Consider the following 24,259-nt stretch of genomic DNA (forward strand, 5'->3'; position numbering starts at 1 on the left):
CATAGCACTTTGTTGGAAGTAGCAGTCTCCAAGTTGCAAACGGTTTCTACATTCTGCATATTACAGTCTCTTGTGCATTTACAGCACAGTGGTTGAATAAAATTGTAACCCTGACAAAGTGCACATGAAAAAGTTTGGCAAGTTGGAATCCTTGCCCATTATACTGGGGACAGAACTGGCTCAATGTATTCTGCTTTGCGTAGTTAAGAAGGATCCATATCACAAATTCATCAATCGGTTGTTAACTGGCTATGTAATAAAAGGAGAACTAAACCTAGGCCGCAATCACTTACCATCAAAGAAAAGATTAGCCTATGGACATTTCACTGTTTAATGTCAGTATTATCTGCCAAAGTTATTATACTCTACCAAGAGAAGTCAATTATGTACAATTCTACTCCACCCTCAAGGCAGGGTCTCATGTTTTTCCCTAGTTTACTGTTCAACTTTTTATCATACACTTTATGAGTTTTATGTGACTGAAATACAGTATACATAAAATTGTAACATAGGATTTGATGTGCTCCATCGAAATGAATAATTAAAAATTGCGTGACTGGGATGTGATTATATCCATTTAAATGATGTACTGTCCTCAGAAGGATTATAAAGAGTCTTGGCACACAGGCAGATTTGGGGAGATTAGTTGCCCGCAGACAAATCTCCTCTTCTTCGGTGATTAATCTCCCGAACTGCCTCTCCTGCTTTACCGCTGGCTAAAATGTAAATCGATGGCGGGTTGGCACTCGGTGCGATTCTTTTCCAAAGTCACCCAAAGTTTCCTCGTGAGGCAACTTTGGGCGACTTCGGAAAATGAATTGCGCTGAGTGCCCTCTCGTAGGTGATTTACATTTTAGCCGGCGCGATGGCAGGGGAGGCAGTTCGGGGAGATTAGTCTCCCAGAAGAAGAGGAGATTTGTCGCCGGGTGACTAATCTCCCTGACTCTGCTTGTGTGCCCTGACCCTTAAGGTATGTTGCGCACCCTCACATAATGTGTACCCATCTAAAAAAAAGCTGGGTTGTAACTGCATAGGCAAATTTTCATTCACAGACCAGGATTTGGGATCTGTGATTAGGGATCTTTTCCCTCTATTAGTGTTGCAAGATAGCACCATAAAGTGGAACTGTTTTTAGGGTACCTAGGTTCTGCATGGCAATGGGCAATAGGGCTGCTGCTCAGGAACCACTAGGGAAAGTCAAAACAGTTAGTGGGTGCCTGGGTTGAACAGCAGTAAGGGAAAGATGGGGTTAGAGATTATTCACTCTTCTCAAAGCTATTTTAACTATAGAAAAAACTGTCTTTTTGTGACCAACTGCACAGCCAATCCAACCTTTATCTTCCTCGCCTACTAATGTGTTCCTAACATAGGTCTGTGCATAATGCAGATACAAATTCAAAGTTTGCACCAGGTCTGATAGCCTTTAGCAAACTATCGGATGCTTTTTTTCATATAAATCCTCTTCTTGATTCCTTGTACTGTGAGGACATAACAGTTTCTAATCCCTACCAGACCACAAATGGTTAAGGAGGGGGAAAAAATCTGCAAGCAATGGCTTTGCTTTGAGAGAATCAGTGTGGGCACCGATCATGTACCAGTCTAATCCCGCTACCCTTATAACTGTTATCCTTTTATGATAGGCAGTGACATTCCACAAATTAAAAAGGTATTCCCCCAAATTTCCCACAAAGGCTACAAGTAAAAGATTAAGTTAGACTCTCCTATTGCCAACATTTTTTTTGTGTCTGTGTGTGAAATATTGGATGTTTAAGTATGATCTTAAATAACAAATAAAATAAATTAGGTTTCAGGCATTCCTTTCAGGCACTAGGACCCAGCTGTTTTCTTGATGTCACTGCGTTCCTGTAGCAGCTGCTGCTTTTACTGGGGCTCTGCAGCCTGGGAGAGAGATAGACCCTCTGTCAGAGGGAAGAAGCACAGACTCCGTTGCCTTGTCTCATATAGGCACTGTCTAGCATGGCAAGGCTATCTTCATAAAGGGAGCCCCTAAAAGATAGAGTGAGAAGCAGATCCTTGATACAGAGAGGGATATTGAAGAGCAAAGAGGCTCTCACCAACAGATAAAGGTAAACCTAGAATAATTGAAAGGGGAATAGAGTAGGTGGGTGCAGTGGCCTGTGATTGAAAGGACCATGGTGTGGGTGGGAGACAGAGACCTTCAGGCTGTAGGGAAGCTGCAATTACAATAGATAGAGAGAGGGCTGCACCGTGGGTTGGCTGGGGGAAGGAAAGCCCAAGCACTAGCACTGGCTCCCAGCCCGAAGAAGAAAGTGCTGGGAAAACAGATGCTGGTTCCTGCTTTGGGAGGAGAACTACCCTGACAGCAAAAGAGGAGGCCTGAAATCCCAGTGAAAACAAGGACCCCATATCTGTCAGTACCTGCTTCCCTTGGCCTTGGTGAGTACTATGTGGGAAGCTTGCTAAAAGATTGGGTATGTCGTACCTTTTTAAACTGTGGTGTTGTCCTTATCTCCCTTTCCCCTGACCCCCAGTATAAGGCATCACACCTGAACATTTCTACAACTATTACATAAAGACAGTATACAGAACTACACTAGACTGGACTGGATTAAACATGGGACATTGGCGATAATGTTTAGAATATATATATATTTATATATGCCAAAGGCTAGAGGATTAGACGAAGTGTTGTCTCCACCTAATAAACAACCTATTGTTTCTACTTAAACCCTGAAAGGGAGGATTCCTTCCTTGATGTGTATATATACAGTATATATAGTAAAAGAGTGAAGTAGGGTTATCCTTAGGTCCTGACCTACGTATACCATTTATATAAAGAAGGGCTACACAACCTTCACCCTTCCATCTGTTTTTCTGTAATTCAGAACCATCTGGCCTTACTATATTAATGGAACAGCATTCGACTCTAGTAGAATTAAAGCTGTACTCAGTTTTATCATAATATGTTCAGTTCAGAATTTGTTGGCTCATTGGGCAGTCTGATATATACCTGTAGGTACCATGGGCATAATAGAAAGTTACTGGGTACCACAGCACAGGTTTAAGAGGCATCTCTTAAATTATTCTGGGTCCTCTTTGCTAGCAGGGGTGTAACTATAGAGGAAGCAGACCCTGCAGTTGCAGGGGAGCCCAGGAGGTATAGGGGCCCCATGAGGCCCTACTAATGAGCATTTACAATATACAGTTAGGCCCATTAATCTTTGGACAGAGACAACTTTTTTCTAATTTTGGTTCTGTACATTACAACAATTAATTTTAAATGAAACAACTCCAATGCAGTTCAACTGCAGACTTTCAGCTTTAATTCAGTGGGTTGAACATAAACATTGCGTAAAAATGTGAGGAACGAAAGCCTTTTTTTTAACACAATCACTTCATTTCAGGGGCTCAAAAGTAATTGGACCATTGACTCAAAGGCTATTTCATGGGCAGGTGTGGGCAATTCCTTTGTTATGTCATTATCAATGAAGCAGATAAAAGCCCGGGAGTTGATTTGAGGGGGGATGCTTGTATGTGGAAGATTTTGGGAGCTCTCCATGCAGGTGAAACAAGCCATCCTTAAGCTGCAAAAACAGAAAAAACCCATCCGAGAAACTGCAACAATATTAGGAGTGGCAAAATCTACAGTTTGGTACATCCTGAGAAAGAAAGCACTGGTGAACTCAGCAACACATAAAGATCTGGACGTCCACGGAAGACAACAGTGGTGGATGATCGCAGAATCATTTCCATGGTGAAGAGAAACCCCTTCACAACAGCCAACAAGTGAACAACATTCTCCAGGAGGTAGGTGTATTGATATCCAAGTCTACCATAAAGAGAAGACTGCATGAAAGTAAATACAGAGGGTGCACTGCAAGAACAGATAGGCTAGATTGGACTTTGCTAAAAAAAAAAAAAACATCTAAAAAAGCCAGAACAGTTCTGGAAAATCATTCTTTGGACAGATGAAACCAAGATCAACCTCTACCAGAATGATGGCAACAAAAAAGTATAGAGAAGGCATGGAACAACTCATGATCCAAAGCATTCATCTGTAAAACGGCGGAGGCAGTGTGATTGCTTGGGCGTGCATGGCTGCCAGTGCCACTGGGACACTAGTGTTTATCGATGATGTGACACAGGACAGAAGCAGCCAAATGAATTCTGAGGTGTTCAGTGACACACTGTCTGCTCAAATCCAGCTAAATGCAGTCAAATTGATTGGGAGGCCTTTCATAATACAGATGGACAATGACCCAAAACATACAGCCAAAGCAACCCAGGAGTTTATTAAAGCAAAGAAGTGGAATATTCTTGAATAGCCAAGTCAGTCACCTGATCTGAACCCAATTGAGCATGCGTTTCACTTGTTGAAGACTAAACTTCGTACAGAAAGGCCCACAAACAAACAGCAACTGAAAGCCGCTGCAGTAAAGGCCTGGCAGAGCATTAAAAAGGAGGAAGCCCAGAATCGGTTGATGTCCATGAGTTCAAGACTTCAGGCTGTCATTGCCAGCAAAGGGTTTTCAACCAAGTATTAGAAATTAACATTTTATTTTCAGTTTTTTAATTTGTCTAATTACTTTTGAGCCCCTGAAATGAAGTGATTGTGTTAAAAAAAGGCTTTAGTTCCTCACATTTTTATGCAATCTTTTTGTTCAACCCACCGAATTAAAGCTGAAAGTCTGCATCTGAGTTGTTTCATTTAAAATTCATTGTGGTAATCTACAGAACCAAAATTAGAAAAAAAGTTGTCTCTGTCCAAAGATTTATGGGCCTAACTGTATATTGGTAAAGCTTGCAAAATCTGGATATTTTAAGGGCCCTAAAAAATATTTGCTGTGGGGCCCAGTAACATCTAGTTACGGCACTGACCAGTAGGTAGTTACTCTCCTGGTCCAGGAGGTACGGTTGCTCTGCACCCAATATATTTATTTATTCATACTTATTTATTTAATTTATTTATTTATAGTGAAATGGACCACAACTGTCTTGTTTTTGTTCAAGATCACTACAAGATATAAAGTGGCGTTTACAAATGTCTTTAAAATTATTTGATGTTGATTTATTGCTTGAATCCATATGCAAATGACGATAGTGGGAGTGTTTAATTACCAGGATTCTATGTATTTGTTATTAGGCCAAGTCTTAACAGGCACTACCTGTTGTTGCATTTTGCTGTTATGTAGCACTAATGGTCAGCGTCTGCCAGGGATGCTTATGGATCTCAAACATGCACATGGTCCTGGTGGGAAAGAATTGCACTGCCTACATTTCTGTGTATTAAATGGGAATGTGTGTGAATTAGAAGCACGTTTTACACATTTTTAGTAAACATGCTCTGCATTTTCCATTAGTGAATACATCTTGCACACATTCAAGAGGCCTTATGGTTCAGACCGTATGGTGTCTTGGGGATAAGTATTATGGTCCTCAGAATAGTCGTGGTATTGTGCTATTATCAAAGCCACAAATTCATCCTATAGTTCTATGGTTGGATGCAGTGGCGTAACTACCAGGGGTGCAAAAGGTGCGATCGCACCCGGGTTCACACCCCCCCCCACCGGCGCCGCAATAACAGTTATCGCAGGAGGCTAGGCAGGGCGAGATTTTACAGCTTGCACGATTCATAGGGAGGAGGGCCCAACAGGGGGGCCCAGTTGCCCATGCTGTACCAGGGCCCGCCGATGAGTAGTTACGCCACTTGTTGGATGATTCTGGTCATTCTAGAGCAGTGGTTATCAGACTGTTGTGGTTTCATCCTGTGTTAAGGTCCAATAATAAGGTTAAACCCATATATAAAAATATATGTGTTCAGCCAAATCTCTATCTAACTGATTTTCAAGTTGGGCTTCCAGGGGTAGCGAAGATGACCAGAGCCATCACATCCTTTTTAAACCTATGAATGTAGCACAGCAAATTGCAATGCTGATAATCTAAGCCTGAGATATCACACCAATTCTAGCTAACTCAGTATTTAAATACATATTATATTCAGTATATATATTTTTTGGTACCTCTAATGTTTAATTAGTCCTCTAGCTTTCCCATTAGAATCTGACTCTACTGGAAAAACTAGACGTTACTAGGCCCCAGAGCAAATTCAGTGTAGGCCCCGAAACATTAGTAAAGTTGACCTATCCTACAAATATATATATTGAAATTGCTCAATAACTATGGCCTTACTGGGCAGGTCTCCTTCCTCTGTAGTTATGCCCCTGATCTGACTACTGGCAAAATCAACTCATACAATCATCTTGTTCCTCTATCACATACTGTAACTTCCAAATATAGCCCTCTCGTCTTTTTCTCAGTACCACAAATAACTCTGCAATCCAAACATTTTAGCAGTTGAACTCTGCTCTGTTTTTCCACTAGCAGAGATTTGAGACAAAATGATAAAGTTCTGGGGTGTATAGTATATAATGTAATTAAAAATAGACAAATGAAAGATCTTCATTTCCTTTGGTAACATAATGATATGCTAGAACCCCTTTATATTTGGTGCCTACTGCAATTATCTGGCAGTGGGCTGAAGGCTTTAGACATTTTTGGGGACTTTTTTCCACTGCTGTAGCAGCAAGACAGGGAAAAAACCTGGCGGGCCCTGGCCAAGGAATGGCCATAAAATAGGCCATAGGAGGAGCAGTAGGACCCACTGACACCTAAAGGATGCATAATCTTTAATCTGAACGATAATAATAATATAATGTTTTACCAGGAGCGACCAGTTAAATATCCAGACAAACAAGTGCCATGTTGCCATGAAAATATAACCAGAAACTTTAGTTTTTCATCCAATTAAGATTCCCTGTATCAATGTGGCCCTAAATCAATGGATTTTTATTAGTGATACATAGTATCGCCAAGTGACCTTAATGCACTGGATTACTAGATAAGAATTTGATGACATATTTACATATGGTAATTTTGATGCCAGGCTATTAGGATGCTTTACATAAAGCAATATATCTAATGTAGAATAAGATGGGAAAGAGAAAGGCAAAAAAAATAATCCCCCTCCCCTTTAAATTCATATCTGCAACCCCAAAATACTAGCATTTTACCAATTTCTGTCATATTCCTCCCTCACATGTACTCTGGCTTTTCCTCTCTCTTTCTCTCTCTCTCTCTCTCTCTCTCTCTCTCTCTCTCTCTCTCTCTCTCTCGCTCATTTAATCCATCTTCCCCTCCCCTAAAACAGTCTGGTAGGGGGATGATTTCTGCAAGACTCCTGATTCGTTGCCATAGAAACGCATTGAGTTCCTGCTAAAACAGAACAGAGCAGGTTTCTTGTGCAATTACAAGCGGGAACAAGGAGAAGTTGCATTCATGTTGAGGGGTTGGCAAGAGAGAACAAAAAGAGAATGTAATTGCCTGTGTATGGCTGCAAAAGAGCACAAAATGGAAATATATAAATTCAGAACAGGGGTTGTTTCCTTGGCCTTGGTTCCCAAGTAGTGATCAGAGAGTAACACTGAGCCGTAATTAAAGCCTATGTTTCAATATACAATGCTACAGCATAGATAAAGGGACAGTATGAATTCATATTACATACAGATAATAAAAGGGGGAATTGACTAACCAGGCACAGTGTGCAATTTGGCATTTTTTTTATACCGTAATGTAATGTTTTCTCCCAGAATTCCAGCATGTTTGCAGTTGCACACTGATTTGCTGTCAGAGACACAATTACATCATTTCCAGTGCATGGAGTTAAAGGGGATGTTCACCTTGCAAACACTTTTTTCAATCCAGTTGGTTTTAGTTCACCAGAAACAGACTTTTTTCTTCTATTGCTTTCTATTTTCTATTTGTGACTGTTTTCCTAATATTGAAGTGTAAAGTTTTGTTTAACATTTCTTATTTGTCCCTGTTGAGCAGCAGGGCCGAATCTCTGCCTTTGGCACCCCGAGGCACGCCGCTGGGTCCATGTGCCCACAAACATCACGTGCAACCCCCTGTTCCCCTCAGATGCGTGTGTGCATGCATGGCAGTGGCAGTCTTGCCTTCCTAGGCCCGGGCCTATGTGGCCTCGTCACAAATCCGGGCCTGCTGAGCATAATCCCTGAGTTTCATTAAAGACAACTGTTAGAATTGATACAATGAATGCTTATATTAGAAACTAAGGCTGGAACTACATGATGCGTCTTCTTGAGATCCGACACACTGAGAGTAAGCGTATGCGTCGAGATGGATGCGGCAAATATAAGGTAAATAATAGAAATGTCGCTGCGTGCATCCGGCAGGACTATCGGATGAAGACGCAGCATGCAGCGTTCACATCCGACCGTCATGTCGGATGCACACAGCGACAAGGTCTGACATTCTATTACTTACCTTATATTTGCCACATCCGTCTCCTCACATGTGCCTCCTCTCAGCGCATCGGATCTCAAGAAGACGCATTGTGTAGTTCCATCCTAAATGTGATAAATTGTAACAGTAAAGACTATGCGCCTGGGATTAGCTGCTAGACTGACACACCAGAGACAGGAACATTAAACTTTAAAGGGGGGCTTCACCTTTAAGATAACTTGTAAGTTTTAAGCAACTTTTCAGTTGGTCTTCATTAGTTTTTTAAATAGTTTTTTAAATGATTTGCCTTTTTCTACTGACTCTTCCCAACTTTCGAATGGGGGTCACTGACCCCATCCAAACACAAATCGCTCTGTAAGGCTATAAATCATTGCATGGTCGGTAACATAATTAGGAGCCTAGCAACCAGATTTCTGAAATTGCAATCTGGAGAACTAAAAAACTCTAAAACCACAAATAATAAAAAATAAAAATCACAGAATATCAATCTCTAGATCATACTAAATGTTAATTCAAAGGTAAACAACTTTTTGAAGGGGGGCTTCACCTTTAAGATAACTTGTAAGTTTTAAGCAACTTTTCAGTTGGTCTTCATTAGTTTTTTAAATAGTTTTTTAAATGATTTGCCTTTTTCTACTGACTCTTCCCAACTTTCGAATGGGGGTCACTGACCCCATCCTAACACAAATCGCTCTGTAAGGCTATAAATCATTGCATGGTCGGTAACATAATTAGGAGCCTAGCAACCAGATTTCTGAAATTGCAATCTGGAGAACTAAAAAACTCTAAAACCACAAATAATAAAAAATAAAAATCGCAGAATATCAATCTCTAGATCATACTAAATGTTAATTCAAAGGTAAACAACTTTTTTTAGAAAATGGGAAAAACATTAAAGATGGAAAGAAATTGAAAAAAGTTTTTATTTCTGGAGAACAAAACGGCAGGTGAACTCCACGTTTAAATTGACAGTAGCAGTTGATTATTTTTGGATGCAAGTGTGGGGTGCAGCCCGCAGTGGGAACCCTGGCAGTAGCTAATGGGTGCACTTGAACACAATTTACCAGAGCAAGGTGTATGGAAGTGGCACTTGGCAGAAACACACATAAGCACAAGGAGCATATTATATGTAAGTACTATTACTGAATGGCACCAATATGTGCACAATTGCATCTGGTTTAGTACGTTCAGCCTTGTGGCTGCGGTCATAAATGAATTCCTAAATATCTTTACTACTCCTGTCTAGATAAGCATCGGAATCGGTTTGGGGTGCAAGTTTTCAGAGGTACACAGTGGAGCAGAAGGGGTTTGTGATGGGGGAGGAGGTGATCACTGGAGGTGGTGGCCCCCAGTCCGACACCTGATGTAATGTTCATATATGTTTATACTTGTTAGAAGCCAAGGGGGTCCCTGGCTTAGGGTTGCCACCTCACCCCTTTAAAACCGAACACACATGGAATTAGCAATTCATTTAGATGCGTGCTGCAGACAGAACTGATTTATGTGCAACCGTGCATCATGCATCTCAATGAATTGCTAATTCCATATGTGTTCGGTTTTAAAGGGGTGAGGTGGCAACCCTACCTTGGCTAAATTTTGGGCCTGGAACTAAAAAGTTGTGAAAAACACAGGTCTAGATGATAGATATACATCCTGCATATTTCACATGACGCTTGTTCTGACTTAGCAGCAGCAGCAGAAGTCAGTTTTCTTTTAGGCACAATAGTCAGAACCAGGGAACAGCAAAGGGCAGATTAATACTAAGTGTGCATGGGGTAGTGGAACCAAACTCATCCTAAAATGCAGGAATGGGAATTTCTCATTTCCCCTTTGATCAGCTCATTTGGGCTGTCAGCCTTAATGAATGTAGCAATCCTATACGGCCATCTGTGCAGATGACCAGCTTGGATAACTGTAAATGTCTGTCCACGTGTGACCACCTTAAAGGAGAACTAAACCCTAAAAATGAATATGGCCAAAAATGCCATATTTTATATGCTGCATTTATTTCACCAGCCTAAAGTTTCAGGGTTTCAATAGCAGCAATGATCCAGAACTCCAAACTTGTCACCAGGGCCGGATTTACATAGCGGGCGCCCTTAGGCCCCCTGTCGTTCATTGCCCTTCCCTTTTATTTTGTCAAATTTTCATCATCAGGTCCGGAGCAATGGGGATTGGCACACGGGAAATTTAAAAAACTGTCGTATCTCCTGCACATCCACAGTGCTTCTGAACCAATGTGGGTGTGGTTGGGCAGCATGCTGCCCCCTAAAATCCTGCCGCCCTAGGCCCGGGCTTTGGTGACCTTTTCACAAATCCGGGCCTGCTTGTCACAGGGGGTCACCATCTTGGAAAGTGGCTGCGACACTCACATGCTCAGTGAGCAACTGTTGAGAAGCTAAGCTTAGGGGTCATAGCAAATTATCAAGCAGGAAATTAGGTTGGTCTGTAATATAAGTTGATGCTACAAGGCTGATAATTAAAATATGATGCTAGTTGCACTGGTTTCTGTGCTGCCATGTAGTAATTATCTGCATTAATTACTAATCAGCCTTATATTGCAACATTTGTATTCTATGTTTACTGTAAATTGTGAGTGGGTCCCTAAGCTCAGTAAGTGGCAGCAGCACAGAGCATGTGCAGTGAATCAGTAAAAGAAGATGAGGAGTTACTGGGACATCTTTGGAGACAGATATCTAACCTGCTAAAGGCCTGTGGTTGCCATGGGCTCTTAGAGAAACCCAAAACATAATGAACAACATTCCTAGTCTACTTCTTTAATTAAGCTTTACTTCTCCTTTAAAAGGAGTAGAGTTCAGCCAGTATTTTTTAGAATAGTTATGGTTCCCCTTTCAACCTTGTGGTGAAGGAATGGAGTTGCTTGCTGCACAATGCAGTGTTGCCACGCTTAGGAAACTCTGCAGTGCAGTTTTCAAAAGGAAGCCAAAGCTGTGAGTCACTGTGGTTACAGTGGTTTTTTGCTCACAATAGAGGAGTGCTATTTGTTTTTTAATTAACTGCGTTATCAATGGAGAAAGCCACAGGGAGCAAAAAGGCAGTGACAGACATAGATATTTGTCGCCTGCAGGAGATTGTCTCTTCTGTGAGGACTAGGGTTGCCGCCTCAACCCTTTAAACCGAACACATATGGAATCCACAGCGTGCATGGCTAATTAGCAATTCATTTAGATGCATGATGCATGGCTGCACATAAATCAGTTCAGTCTACAGCATGCATCTAAACGAATTGCTACTTAGCCATGCAAGCTGTGGATTCCATATGTGCTCAGTTTTAAAGGGGTGAGGTGGTAACCCTAGTGAGGATCACAAAGCACCCAAAAAAGGGAAAATCCATACTGTGATTTTCCTTTCCTAGTCCTCTCCATGACAATACATTACGGGATGGCCCGTCCCTCTACCAATTACAGAACCCATGCATTAACCAATAAATACTTACTGAGCACCTCCCACCTCGTCTGGTCACAAGTTCTTGTATTATCCAGGACATTATCGGGAGGGAACAATCTTGCCATGGAGAGGACTAGGAAAGGAAAATCACGGTAAGTATGAAAGGATTTTCCCTAGTCTTCTCCATGTCTATACATTATGGGACTTAGCAAGTTTTCAGTCCCGGGTGGGAAGAAATACCCAAGACTTAAATGCAATTAACTTTTTAATGAGCCGAGGAGGCAGTAATCGGTACTAGAGCCAAAAATCGAGTATTCAGAATATCTCACATCTAGTTTATAGTGAGTTATAAAATTCCCAGGTGTCGACCAAGATGCTGCCCGACAGATAAGTTCCAAAGAAACCTAAGCTTCAGCTGCCCAAGAGGCTGCTTGCCCCCTAGTTGAGTGTGATTTAATGCCTGATGGTTCTGGAGGGTTGGAAGAGGAATAAGCTTTTTTGATCACCCTTCTTATCCATCTGGAGAGAGTTTGAGTTGAGGCTCAACCATTCTTGGACCTGAAGGAAGAATGAATAGTCTATCTGATTTTATGATGGAATTGGTCCTTTCACAGTAAATTTTAAAGTTTTCTGACACGTCCAAGGCACGCAGTTCCGGAGACTCCACTTTGTCCAGAAAAGCTGGTAATACCAACTCATCCTTAAAGGAAAACTATACCCCCAAAATGAATACTTAAGCAACAGATAGTTTATATCAAATTGAATGACATATTAAAGAATCTTACCAAACTGGAATATATATTTACATAAATATTGCCCTTTTACATCTCTTGCCTTGAGCCACCATTTCGTGACTCTATCTGTGCTGCCTCAGAGATCACGTGACCAGAAATACTACAACACTAACTGTAACAGGAAGAAGTGAAGAAGCAAAAGACAGAACTCTGTCTGTTAATTGGCTCATGTGACCTTACATGTGGTTTGTATGTGTGCACAGTGAATCTTACGATCTCAGGGGGTGGCCCTTATTTTTTAAAATGGCAATTTTCTATTTATGATTACCCAATGGCACATACTACTAAAAAAGTATATTATTATGATAATGGTTCATTTACACGAAGCAGGGTTTTACACATGAGCTGTTTTACTCAGTATCTTTTAATAGAGACCTACATTGTTTGGGGGGTATAGTTTTCCTTTAAGATGAAAAGATGAAATCACCTTTGGCTTGAAAGACAGCTGAATCCCAAAACTACTCTATCTGGGAAGAAAGCTGGACTGTTTGCTGAGAAACTAAGTGCCTGAAGCTCTCCTACTCTCTTCGCTCATGTTATGGCTACCAAAAAGACCACTTTGGCAGTCAACAGCCAAAGAGACCTGGAGCATCGAATGGCGGGGAAGAGAACATCTTCAAAACTTTAGGAAGATCCCAAGTTGGGTACAATGGTCTTTTGGCTGTTACCATTCTGATTGCGGCTTTAAAGAGATACTGACACCAGAAGTTGAACATTTTTTTAAATATACCATAAAATTGACTTCTTGCTTCTTATACTTTTGCCGTAAAGTATTTTCCCAATGCTTTTACATTACCCATCTGACTCCCTGTGATCGCCTATGAGGGGGCTGCCATATTTGTGCAGCAGGAGTCCGTTAGCAGCAGAAACTCTAACTGACAGGCTGAGATGGGACAGTCAGGTTGGCAGAACAGTCAGGTTTAGGAACTTCAGCTAACAATTGCAAACAAATACAAACCTCACAGCAAAAAATGATCAACATGGCCTATAGGTAACTTTTAATGTACATTCATATTTTAAAAAAGTAGTTTTTTAGTGTCAGTATCACTTTAAGAAACGTGTAACCAATGACTGAAACATGAGTCCTGAGTACTCCAAAATATTTTTCAGCAGCACTCTGGTTCAGTGAAAATATAATTTATTGAAGTGAAGGAAAGTTTCGGCATAACCAGTCCTTTATCAAGCTTAACCACAGTGTAACATAAAATCCTTTAAATAGCTCTGTAGGGGGAGGGGGGAAAAATTCACACCTCCCATTTAGTGTTTCATCACGTTAACCCTTGTGACATACATCATAAATAGTTGGTCATAAATACATGTAAAAACTATGTGCATTAGTCATATTCAAACAAAGTGTCTGAAATACACCAGATATTGTATATAAAATTGAACAATTCAGCATGTATTAGGATTGAACAATTCAGTGTATATTAAAATCATTACTCAATTAATGATAACATACAATTTGTATGCTCTATTCCTGGGAAAAAATGCCTATGTATTGCAGAACACAGTCATTCCCAGGGTATGAGCTGCATTGATCTAAAAGCAAAAGAATACAAAACAATGTTACACTTAGCACACAATCAGGTCAACCATATTAAATAAATAGCATTGGTGTTTACTCCCGATTCAAACCACCAGGTCCCAGCGTACCTAATTTATGTATCCATTTCATCTCTAATGTCTTTAACTGTAGGGTCCGGTCGCCTCCACGTCTCAAGGGTTCTACACTATCAATCACCTGGTAACGTAGCTGGCTCACTGTATGTCTAGCTTCAGCAAAGTGTCCTGGAATTGGAAGGTGTACATAACCAAAGCGGACATTAGATTTATGTTGCTTAATATGGTCTATGACCTTCTGTGTGGCTTAATCTGTCTATGCTGATTCCACATTGGACAGCCAAACTTCAAGGGCTTTGACCACCGAAAGACTGGCAATTGTGGGTTTCAGAGATTCTCCTGCCACTAAAAAGCCCTCTTTAGATCAGTTTCCAGACGCTTATCCATAGAATCCTTTAAAGTTGCCTGATCTTCGATTGGCAATACTGTACTTTTAGATAGATTGAGGACTGGGGCATCCATCTTTGGTATAGTAGTGAAGTCCTTAATGTCCTCCTTGGACACAATATCCCATTGAGACTTGACCAAATCCAGTACTTTCTGATGACGTGAAAAGGATTGTGCTCTTTTTTTGGATTTAGGCAAAAATGTAAATAAAGTTGCATGTTCCTCCTGCTGAAGAGCCAAGGAAGCTCTCATTGCCTTGATTAAGGGCTGAACCAGGGCAAAAGTCGATAAAAGAATGTCTAACCTCATCTTCCTCTTCAGATTCAGATGTTACCATACCGGAACCTGCCCTCTTATCATCTGGTGGCAGGTTCCGTTTGTCTCCAGTTTCTGACTGAATATCCTTGGCTACAGCCAGCCTAATCCATGATAGGATGTCAGCATTGGGGATAGCAGACTGCACCGTGGCAGCATTGAGACATGCCTGGCACAGCTTCTTCTCTGGAAGTGGGGCCTCCGAGCAACCAAAGCAGTGACTTTCAGGAACTTGGACATTGTCCTCTCTTGGTGCAGAATGTTCCCTAGATCTCTCTCTTGATCTAGACGGCTTCATAGCACTGTCAGAACAAAGAGACATTATTGAGAGTCTTGGGACAACCCACAAAGATTCATGCCTTCTCAATTTTTTTTATTTACCTCAACTCAGGGGTGTAGACTTCTTGGGGATGGCAGCTGGGACAAAACCTTGAACTGGGTAACCTGAGAGAAAAATAAGAGATAAGGAGACTTCTTAATTTCCAGTCCCAGTCACCTGAGTCCCACTACTTACCAAGGGAAAAGGACCCGAGGTTAAGGGCAGTGCGTGGATAGAGGAATGGCAAGGTCAAACCGAGCCACGCTCCCTCTTCCTCTATTTAACCACGGAGACCCTGCCCACTGCAGGAGCCACCAATCCCTGCTAGCAACACTCCGCTCAACTCCCCCAGGTAGAGGAGCCGATGCGGAAGTGACGTCAATGCGCTCCGGCATCACTGCCAAGCACAAGATGGCATCTGATGCCAGGGCAGGAAGTGGAAGTTTCAATGAGTCCGCCCTGCTACCCCCCCTCCAAGAACGAGCAAGGTATTCTGTGTACCTACCTTTCCACCATCCCCGCCTGATCTTGAAAAAGAACCCAAAAAAGACGAGGTGGGATAAGTATTTATTGGTTAATGCATGGGATCTGTAATTGGGAGAGGAAGGGAGAGTGAGGGGCCATCCCGTAATGTATTGACATGGAGAGGATTAGGGAAATTTAAGAAAAATGCTACGTGCGGGGATCTGATTTAAAGGGGTTTAGGTTAACTTTAAGTATGTTACAGAATGGCCAATTCAAATAAATTTTTTAGTTGGCCTTCATTTTTTTTCTATTTTTATAGTTTTTGCTTTCAAATGGGGGTCACGAATCCCATAAAAAAAGCAAATGTTCTTTCCTGTTCATATTCCGGTCTCTTATTCAAATCAATGCATGATTGCTAGGGTAATTTGGACCCTAGCAACCAGACTGCACACTGGAGAGCTGCTGAATGAAAAAGCTAAATGACTCAAAAAACACAAATAATAAAAAATGAAAACCAATTGCTATTTAATCATGGGGAAATGCAAAGGATGGTATTTTCCCTACAATTAATCCAGATCTCTAAAAGCTAAACCATGACAATTAGGGATGCACCGAATCCAGGATTTGGTTCGGGATTCAGCCTTTTTCAGCAGATTCGGATTCGGCCGAATCCTTCTGCCCGGCCGAACCGAATCCGAATCCTTATTTGCGCAAATTAGGAGCGGGGAGGGAAACTGCGTGACTTTTTGTCACAAAACAAGGAAATGAAAAATTATTTCCCCTACCCACCCCTAATTTGCATATGCAAATTATGATTCGGATTCGGTTCGGTATTCGGCCAAATCTTTTGCAAGGGTTCGGCCGAATCCAAAATAGTGGATTCGTTGCATCCCAAATGACAATGAATTTGTATTTTTTTTTTTTAGACACAAACGTGTGGCACAAGGAGATGATCGAGGAGTAGCAACACCAAGCCGGCGTGGAATATGTCTAACACCACAGTAATTGCACAGCATTTTCATCCTCTCTAAGCAAAAGGCCATCCTCTTTCCCCAATATACATTCCTTATCATAAACACACGAATGCCCTTCCTTGGTTTGCCTTCCTACATCCTCTGGCCCGACGTTGTTGCTGTATTAAATCTCCCAGCATCCTCTGCCTCTGGCTGAAGAACCTGGATGGAAGTTGGACATGGTGACCCTAATGCTGCCAGAAATTAAACTGAGAGCCACGGTACACAAATTCAGATTTAATGTTAACATTTTTACACTTGTGCTCCCTAAACACCAAAGGAGGCATTTACAGGACTGCCAGGTTTAGTGACCCCTATTTGAAAGTTGGAAGGAGGCAGAAAAGAAAAGCAAACAATTGGAAAAAAAACCAACTGAAAAGTTGTTAATATGCCATTAGCTTCCACATTCTGTGCCTCTTCAATCCTGATATATTAATGGAGGTTATAATAGGCATAGGCGCTATTAGTGGTCTCTGTCTGGTCCACCTCTTTTCCTGACAGACCACATGGTATATTCTGGCACTTTTTATTAGTGCTACTGAAATAATGGAATACTCAGTTTGAGCTCAGAAGAAAAAGAAGTGGACAGCTTAGATAAGACTCAGCCTTATAGAGTCTGTCAATAAAACATTCCCATCCTGAGTTGGCAAAAAGGAAGGCTGGCCTGGCCATGTGGCTTACCTCATTCATGGCTGACCCTCATCCACCAACTTCACTATGCATACCAAATAAAGATATATTATCTTCATTTCTTATTCTTTTATAATTTCTTAGCACTTTATTTGGTAGTAATGTAGAGGTGTTTTTTTTCCAGATATGGGATCCATTATCCGTAAACCTGTTATCCAGACAGCTCCGAATTACAGTCAGTCTCCTATAGACTCATTCAAAGCTGAAAAAGGAGAAAAGGCACAGGATACACAGCAGATAACAGATAAGCTCTATAGTGTACAATGGGATTCTTCTGAGTTTATCCGTTATCTACTGTGTATCCTTTGCTTGAATGACTGCCCCCATGGCTACACAGCAGCTTGTTTATATAACTATAGTTGTGTTTGTGACGCAAACACACCAGTTTTACCAGTACAGAGCAACACTACATTGTATTATCATTCCTTTAAAATCCTTTCATTTTTTGGTGTTACTGTTCCTTTAAAATTGATTTTCTTTTTCTCTGTTATAATAAAGCAGTACCTTCTACTTGAGCCCAACTAACATATAATTAATCCTTATTAGAGGGGAAACAATTGTATTTATTTAATGTATGGTTTTTGTTTTTTTTAGTAGTGCATTAAAGTTGGTACTTCTGGTATCTTGGTTTGCTCACTACTTTGAATACTTTGTCTGGTGTCCCCTGCAGGGCCGCACAGCAGCACTTATACTGATTTTCGCTTTGGTCACCTTTCTCATCATACTGACTTCCAACAACAGCGAGGAACCATTCAACTACAGGGAGCTGAAGCTCAAACACACCAACCCACCCAATATCAGGAAATGGCTTCTGCAAGACGGTTACATCTCAGTTTCTGGCAACAAGGTAAGGAGGGGAAGATGCACCTTTGTAGAGTTTGAACCAAATTGGCCTAACTCTATGGGAAAAGCAGTTTTGTGCTGCTTGCTCTCTGTTCCCAGATGGCCTGCAAGATGTACTGTATGTCTCACCCATAGTTCCTGACAATCTCGCACTAGTAAAATGTTTTGTGATGTTGCTCTGCTCTGAAAATTAAGTTAGTGAGAAGAGTCTGATGTTTCATTGGTCTGTTCTAAGCACAGCAACATCACAAGGCAATTTCTCAATAAAAGGTATTTTCAGATGACTGCAGTCATTTAAACCAGCAGGTATCGCTGTTTCAAACTGCAAACTAGAAAATGTATGTAAAGTGCAAACATTTAGAAGAGCGCTGCAAGCCTTTTATATTTATCTGTTGTGAGGGTTTTGCGTTACCTCTAAAAATTAGCTCTTTGGTGAGTTATTTTAAATACCCTTTTCGGTTTGAAAACAGATAGCCTGAGATGAGTAGGGATGTCGCGGACTGTTCTGCGGCGAACTTGTTCGTGCGAACATCGGCTGTTCGCGTCCGCCGCAAGTTCGCGAGCGACGTTCGCCAATAGGCGTTCGCGTCAAAATCGTTCGACCATTCGACCATTCGGTCGCTAAAATCGAACGATTTTCGTTCGATTCGAACGAAAATCGTTTGATCGAACGATTAAAATCCTTCGATCGTTCGAATCGAACGATTTTCGGATGTTCGAAGTTCGCGAATTGTTCGCGAACTGTTCGCATTTTTTGCCGGTGTTCGCGAACGGCATTCGCGAACACATTATCGGCGGTTCGCTACATCCCTAGAGATTAGTTAGGATGCATCACTGCTGTTACACCAATGATAATTGACTGACCTCTCTTTAGACACTCCACTCCAAGTGCAACAGCTGCGTCATCGTCACCAGTTCCAGCCACCTTCTCAACACTGACCTGGGCCAAAAGATCAACCAGGCAGAATGTATTATTCGCATGAATGATGCCCCCACCACCGGTTACGAGAAGGATGTGGGGAACAAGACTACATTCCGTGTGGTGGCCCATTCCAGTGTATACAGGGTTCTTCGAAGGCCGCAAGAGTTCTTAAGTCGTTTTCCAGGGCAGTCTCTTTTCTTTTGGGGCCCTCCTAACAAGATGCAGCAGGGTAACAAGGCAAATCTGTATCACATCATCCAACGTGCCAGCTCGGCGTTCCCCAATGTATCTGCCTTTGTTGTGTCCCCAAGGAACATGGGGAGATTTGATGAGCTGTTCCGGGCAGAGACAGGGAGAGACAGGTGAGAACTCATATGTTGATATGGTTGCTGCTCCTTACTTTTATAACTAGACATGTAGGAATACTAGAAATCAGACTGCACTGGTTTACTAACAGCCATTAGAAAAAGACGTTTGCATGCAAAGAAGAGTCATCTGATGTTACTCTGGTCTAAGCAAAACAACATTACAAGACTTTCTTTTCCAGCCAATTGTAGCCAGCTAAAATGACCAGTAGGTGGTGCTGTTGCTTCTTATTCACTATATTAGAAATTTCAAACTGCTAATATCTTAAAAACTAGCAGAAAAAGTATGTAAATTGTGAAATTTCCCTAAAGAGCCCTCTGAGCAATACCTTTAAGAAAAAAAAATTCAGCTCCACTATGTAAAGCACCAGTACATGTATCTTAATTGTTATATTATAATTATTTCTTGGTACGGATGGCTTAGAATCCTACATTTAAAAAATGTTTTTGTCCCTTAGAGAGAAGTCGCACTCCTGGCTGAGTACAGGCTGGTTTACCATGGTGATAGCAGTGGAGCTGTGCAACAATGTGCACGTGTATGGGATGGTTCCCCCAAACTACTGCAGGTAACACCTGATCTTGAAAGCTGAATATTAATCATATAGATTAAGTTCCATAGACATTTGCATCTTGCAGCACTGGGGTCCTGATTTTGACTCAGGTCTCCGTGTATCTGTGTGGGTTTTCTCCGGGTACTCTGGTTTTCTGTCATACTGCAAACCCATATTGGCTCCTGATAAAACTGGCCCAAGTGTGTATGAATGCAATATGAATTCTATAGGGACCTTAGATTGTAAGCTTCCTTGGATCAGTTAATGATGGACCATTTGGCCAAAATTTGAGGCACTTGCCACCTTAATGTACAGGGTCAATAGCAGACTGCTAGACTGGGGGTAGATCATCATACATGTACATTATTACATACTAATTCTGAGGGTGAGTCAAAAAAGAGAGGCAAGGAACACAGGAGGCCATGTATTTGCTTAAATGGATGAGCAATCAATATCAATGTTCATGACTTGATACGCATTTATAATATACTGTTATCTGTTTTGGAAAAATCGAACTTACTCACTGGCATAACAAGGAGATTTTGGGCCCCTAGAAAAAATATATTAAACTTTACATCATTCAGGACACCCACTGCAACCTCTACACTTCGATAATTTCTACCAGCTTCTGCCTCTATAATTACACCCTTGCTTATTGCCATTAATGCAGTAACTTGATGTTACTGGGCCCCACAGCAAATTTAATTTAGGGCCCCAAAATATTGATAAGTTTGCATATTGTACCATGTTACTGTATATTAAAATTGCTCAATAATTAGGGTCTTGCTGGGCCCCCTACACTCCTGGGCCCCCTGGAATTGCAGGGTTTGCTTCCTCTGTAGTTACTCCCCTACATCAGTGGGGAAAGGCAAATTCTATTGTGGGAGCACCAGAAGCTTCAAGTTAGTTCCTTGACAATGGGATTTGTTATTCAGTTATAGCTGAGTGGCTGCATGATATCGAATGAATTATTCTGAAGAAAGCAAGTCTTTGCTCAGCTATTTTCTTCAGTTCCTTGCCAAGTACTGCTCTTGTGTTATTCTTTGCATTGGGATAAGGGCCAAGGGTTACTGATCGCCAAATCTCTCTGATATCAGTCCTCTGCCCAATAACACACAGATGGAAACTGTTGTGAGTCAGTCTTTGTGCTCTTCATTTAACCCCGTACCTGCCATTGATTGTAAAATATATTGCTACGGCTCAAATGCCTTTTTACGTTTTTATATTACTGGGTTTTGCCTTGATGCTGAGATTGCACAGCAAGGGCAAAGGAAAGGGTTAATGGGCCACATTTTTCCCCACCATCAATAATATCTCCATCTGTGCTTTCAGAGGGGAAATATAATCCCTGCTGGCACATGAAGCGTTTGGAAGTTTGCTAGAAAATGAGTCAGCTCTGAATCTTTCATGGTCTTCACATGATCTCCCTCTTTTTTCCCCCCCCCAGTAAACGCCAGAGGAAGATGCCGTATCATTATTACGAACCAAAAAGTCCAGATGAGTGCATCACGTACATTCAGAACGAGCGAGGACGTCGAGGAAATCACCACCGGTTTATCACAGAGAAATTAGTTTTTGCCCGCTGGGCACCTGTATACAACATCACTTTCTCCCACCCTGAATGGTTTGATGATGCAGAGACTGAATATATTTAACTGGGTCCCAGTGGGTTATTTTACCCCCTGTCTCTTCTACTCACACCTTCACTGGTTTTTCTCTGTGTTGTTTGGTGTTGGGTGCTGTCCAGATATACAAGAAGCTGGCAGAGTGGATAACATGAGACACAATGAAAGAGCCATGGCATCATCCAATTGTGGGTTGCTTATAGTTTCTCACTGAGTTATCCTGGGAAGAAACCAGCTGTCATAAATATACCAGCAATAGCTCAAGGGTCCCAGAACTCTGCTGGAAAAATCTTTGGCCCAAAAGATAGGAGGAAAGTTTGTTTAGGGTGACTGGACCTGGAACGGTCACCATGTTACAAAATGTTATATATTTCTTTTGTGTTACCACCTTAAATATGTATGATTTGGCCCTATAATGAGGGAGTGCAACCATGCTGTAGGCAGTGATATACACATAAGGTTGCCACCTTTTCTGGAACAAAATACCGGCCTTCCTATATATTTAACTTTTTTTCCCTATTAATAATATTGGGATCAGCCATCATTTTTACCGGCCAGGCCGGTAAAATAACGGCTAGGTGGCAACCCTATATACACATAGGGCATCAAGATCTCAAGATCACCGCCAACACTACTAATCTACTGAAGGAACACAACTGCTTTAATCTACCGTACGTCCCAAAATAGTGTACAAGATGGTTCTATCCTATATTGGACATAGAAAAATAAGCACAGGCTGTCTTTCAGAAAGCAGCTGCCCAATGGTGTTTGACAGTGAATATTCCTATGGAACTACAATAGGTTGGGATAAGTAAAGATGGATCATGTACGAGAGTTGAGCAGTATGAATAAAGCTTTAAGATTCTGGGAAACGTGAATGTCAAAGGAAAACTAGTCCTGAGAGAATAAAATTGATATAAGAGGCAAAACAAGAGGAATGGGTTTGTGTTTTGGATATTTGTAATGTTTCATGAAGTTGCCTCTGGTGTTGTCCACTGACTTGTTCTTCCCTTTCCCCCACTGAAGTCTTGTATTGTGTACAAGGAACCCGTACTGTGCATTACTTTTAATATATCTGATTTATATTTTACATTGTTATTATACAAACAAGACACCCCCAGCCAAAAGCTAAGCATAATTACTGTACCAAATGGCTTATCATCCAGTGTATCAAGGATACTGCAAAATCTATTTTTCTTACCCTTTTAACCTGGTAATGTAAAAACAAAAAAAGGTTGTCCAAGCGATCTAGAGGAGGCTACCCCGAATGCTTTGTGTGTATGCATGGTATCTGAAACCGTAGGTAGTTCCATTGATAATGAACGGAAATGATGTTTGCACATTTCATATTTAGGAGCTTGAGTATTAATTCAGGGAATGTCAGGGAAATGCTTTACTTAAGTAAACAAAATGCTCTTTTACTTAGAAACTGCAAAGTGAAGATCCCCAAACAATGAAAGGGTTACTGCAAATCAACACCACGCAACGTTTGTACAAACATGGAACCAACTACGCCCAAATAGAGAGAAAATTATTTTTCTTGCTGTGGATTTTTGGGAGGACCCATGAAATGTTAGATTTGAAAAAAAAATAAATCTAATTTTAATACATCAAAGATCTTTTTGTGTGTGTGTTTCGCCATTAAAGGAACATGGTAATTTAATGGTCATATAATGTGTATTTACAAGAATAAAAAATGTAGGGTATAGGGGCAGAGTATTTGAAAATTGAGGTTGAGCATGACTTTTTTTCACCTTAGTTGAGCATGAGATAGAACTGCAGTAGAGTAATCCATAGGAGTGAAAAATACAGCCTTGATGTACCGGGTAACTGGTAACAACAGCTTTGCACAAACACAGGTTTTATATATAGTTCTCACATTGGGAGATAAGCAGCACTAGATTTTTTTATACTTATTTTCCCTTAGAAATGCATCAGTGCACAACATGCAAGGACTGTTTTGGATGCAGGTATATCTCAGGATAATCAGGATATTTTCAGATGACATGATGCCATTTCACTTTTACTGCCACTGAAGGAAACACGGTAAAAATGTGGATATTTTATTATTCGTTAAATTCAGCCTGAAGCGGCAGTGCAAGGTTTACAAATGGCTGCAATAGTAAAATAAGCACAGTTTTTCAGCAAGGCTATCACCCCCCAGACATAAAAAGGGGAGGAGGCAGCCAGGGCAGCCCAGCTTGATCTTGTATGTAATTACTGTACACTAGAAACTTGCTTACAATTACTCATTTTCTACTAAGCAGTATTATTTTGCAGTAGAAGAGCTCCCTCCCATGGCCAACTAAATTAACTACAACCAATAAGAAGAAAACTGAAAGTTAGCAAACATTTGGTTGTAAATTGAAGCCTCTCTTTTTTTCACATGTAAAATAAAAGTTAGTAAAGCTCTTGTAGGGATGAGATAGGATTCCTGGCTTGGTCAAAAATGCAAACACTGTTTTACTATCTGTTTGAGAGCTGGGGAAGCCAGGTAATTATTTATAAAACAATATCAACAAAATAATTGCCTCCAGTTCAACAAATGGGTATCGAAATATGAATAAAACACCTCCTGGGTCACTGAAGGTATCCTACATCATGAGGGTTGCCTCACATGCAGCATAATAATGGG

At 41.1% G+C, this 24,259-nt stretch overlaps 1 protein-coding gene across 4 annotated transcripts; it reads left to right on the top strand.

The window, feature by feature from the left end:
• The first annotated feature begins 1,872 nt into the window (after positions 1–1,872).
• st6galnac6.S (ST6 (alpha-N-acetyl-neuraminyl-2,3-beta-galactosyl-1,3)-N-acetylgalactosaminide alpha-2,6-sialyltransferase 6 S homeolog) lies at positions 1,873–23,234 on the top strand. Of its 4 annotated transcripts, none has more exons than XM_041574760.1 (6): positions 1,873–2,087; positions 16,542–16,616; positions 17,989–18,165; positions 19,036–19,445; positions 19,907–20,014; positions 21,447–23,234. In XM_041574760.1, exons 2-6 carry the CDS (start codon positions 16,602–16,604, stop codon positions 21,652–21,654), a joined length of 918 nt encoding a protein of 305 aa, XP_041430694.1. In that variant the 5' UTR covers positions 1,873–2,087; positions 16,542–16,601; the 3' UTR covers positions 21,655–23,234. The 4 variants fall into 4 exon arrangements, with proteins under 4 accessions (XP_041430694.1, XP_018088242.1, XP_041430693.1 ...); XM_018232753.2 differs by having other exon boundaries at positions 1,875–2,087; positions 16,542–16,849; XM_041574759.1 differs by lacking the exon at positions 1,873–2,087 and adding an exon at positions 2,094–2,418 and having other exon boundaries at positions 16,542–16,849.
• Positions 23,235–24,259: the final 1,025 nt, after the last annotated feature.

This window comes from Xenopus laevis, chromosome 8S (genome assembly GCF_017654675.1).
Source record: "Xenopus laevis strain J_2021 chromosome 8S, Xenopus_laevis_v10.1, whole genome shotgun sequence".
Lineage (NCBI taxonomy): Eukaryota > Metazoa > Chordata > Amphibia > Anura > Pipidae > Xenopus > Xenopus laevis.

Coding starts and splice junctions, on each gene's coding strand:
- st6galnac6.S (XM_018232753.2), top strand. CDS start 16,808: ATGGTGACCCTAATGCTGCCAGAAATTAAACTGAGAGCCACG. Junction 16,850..17,988: donor AAATTAAACTGAGAGCCACG/GTACACAAATTC, acceptor TGTCCCCTGCAG/GGCCGCACAGCAGCACTTAT. Junction 19,446..19,906: donor GCAGAGACAGGGAGAGACAG/GTGAGAACTCAT, acceptor TTTGTCCCTTAG/AGAGAAGTCGCACTCCTGGC.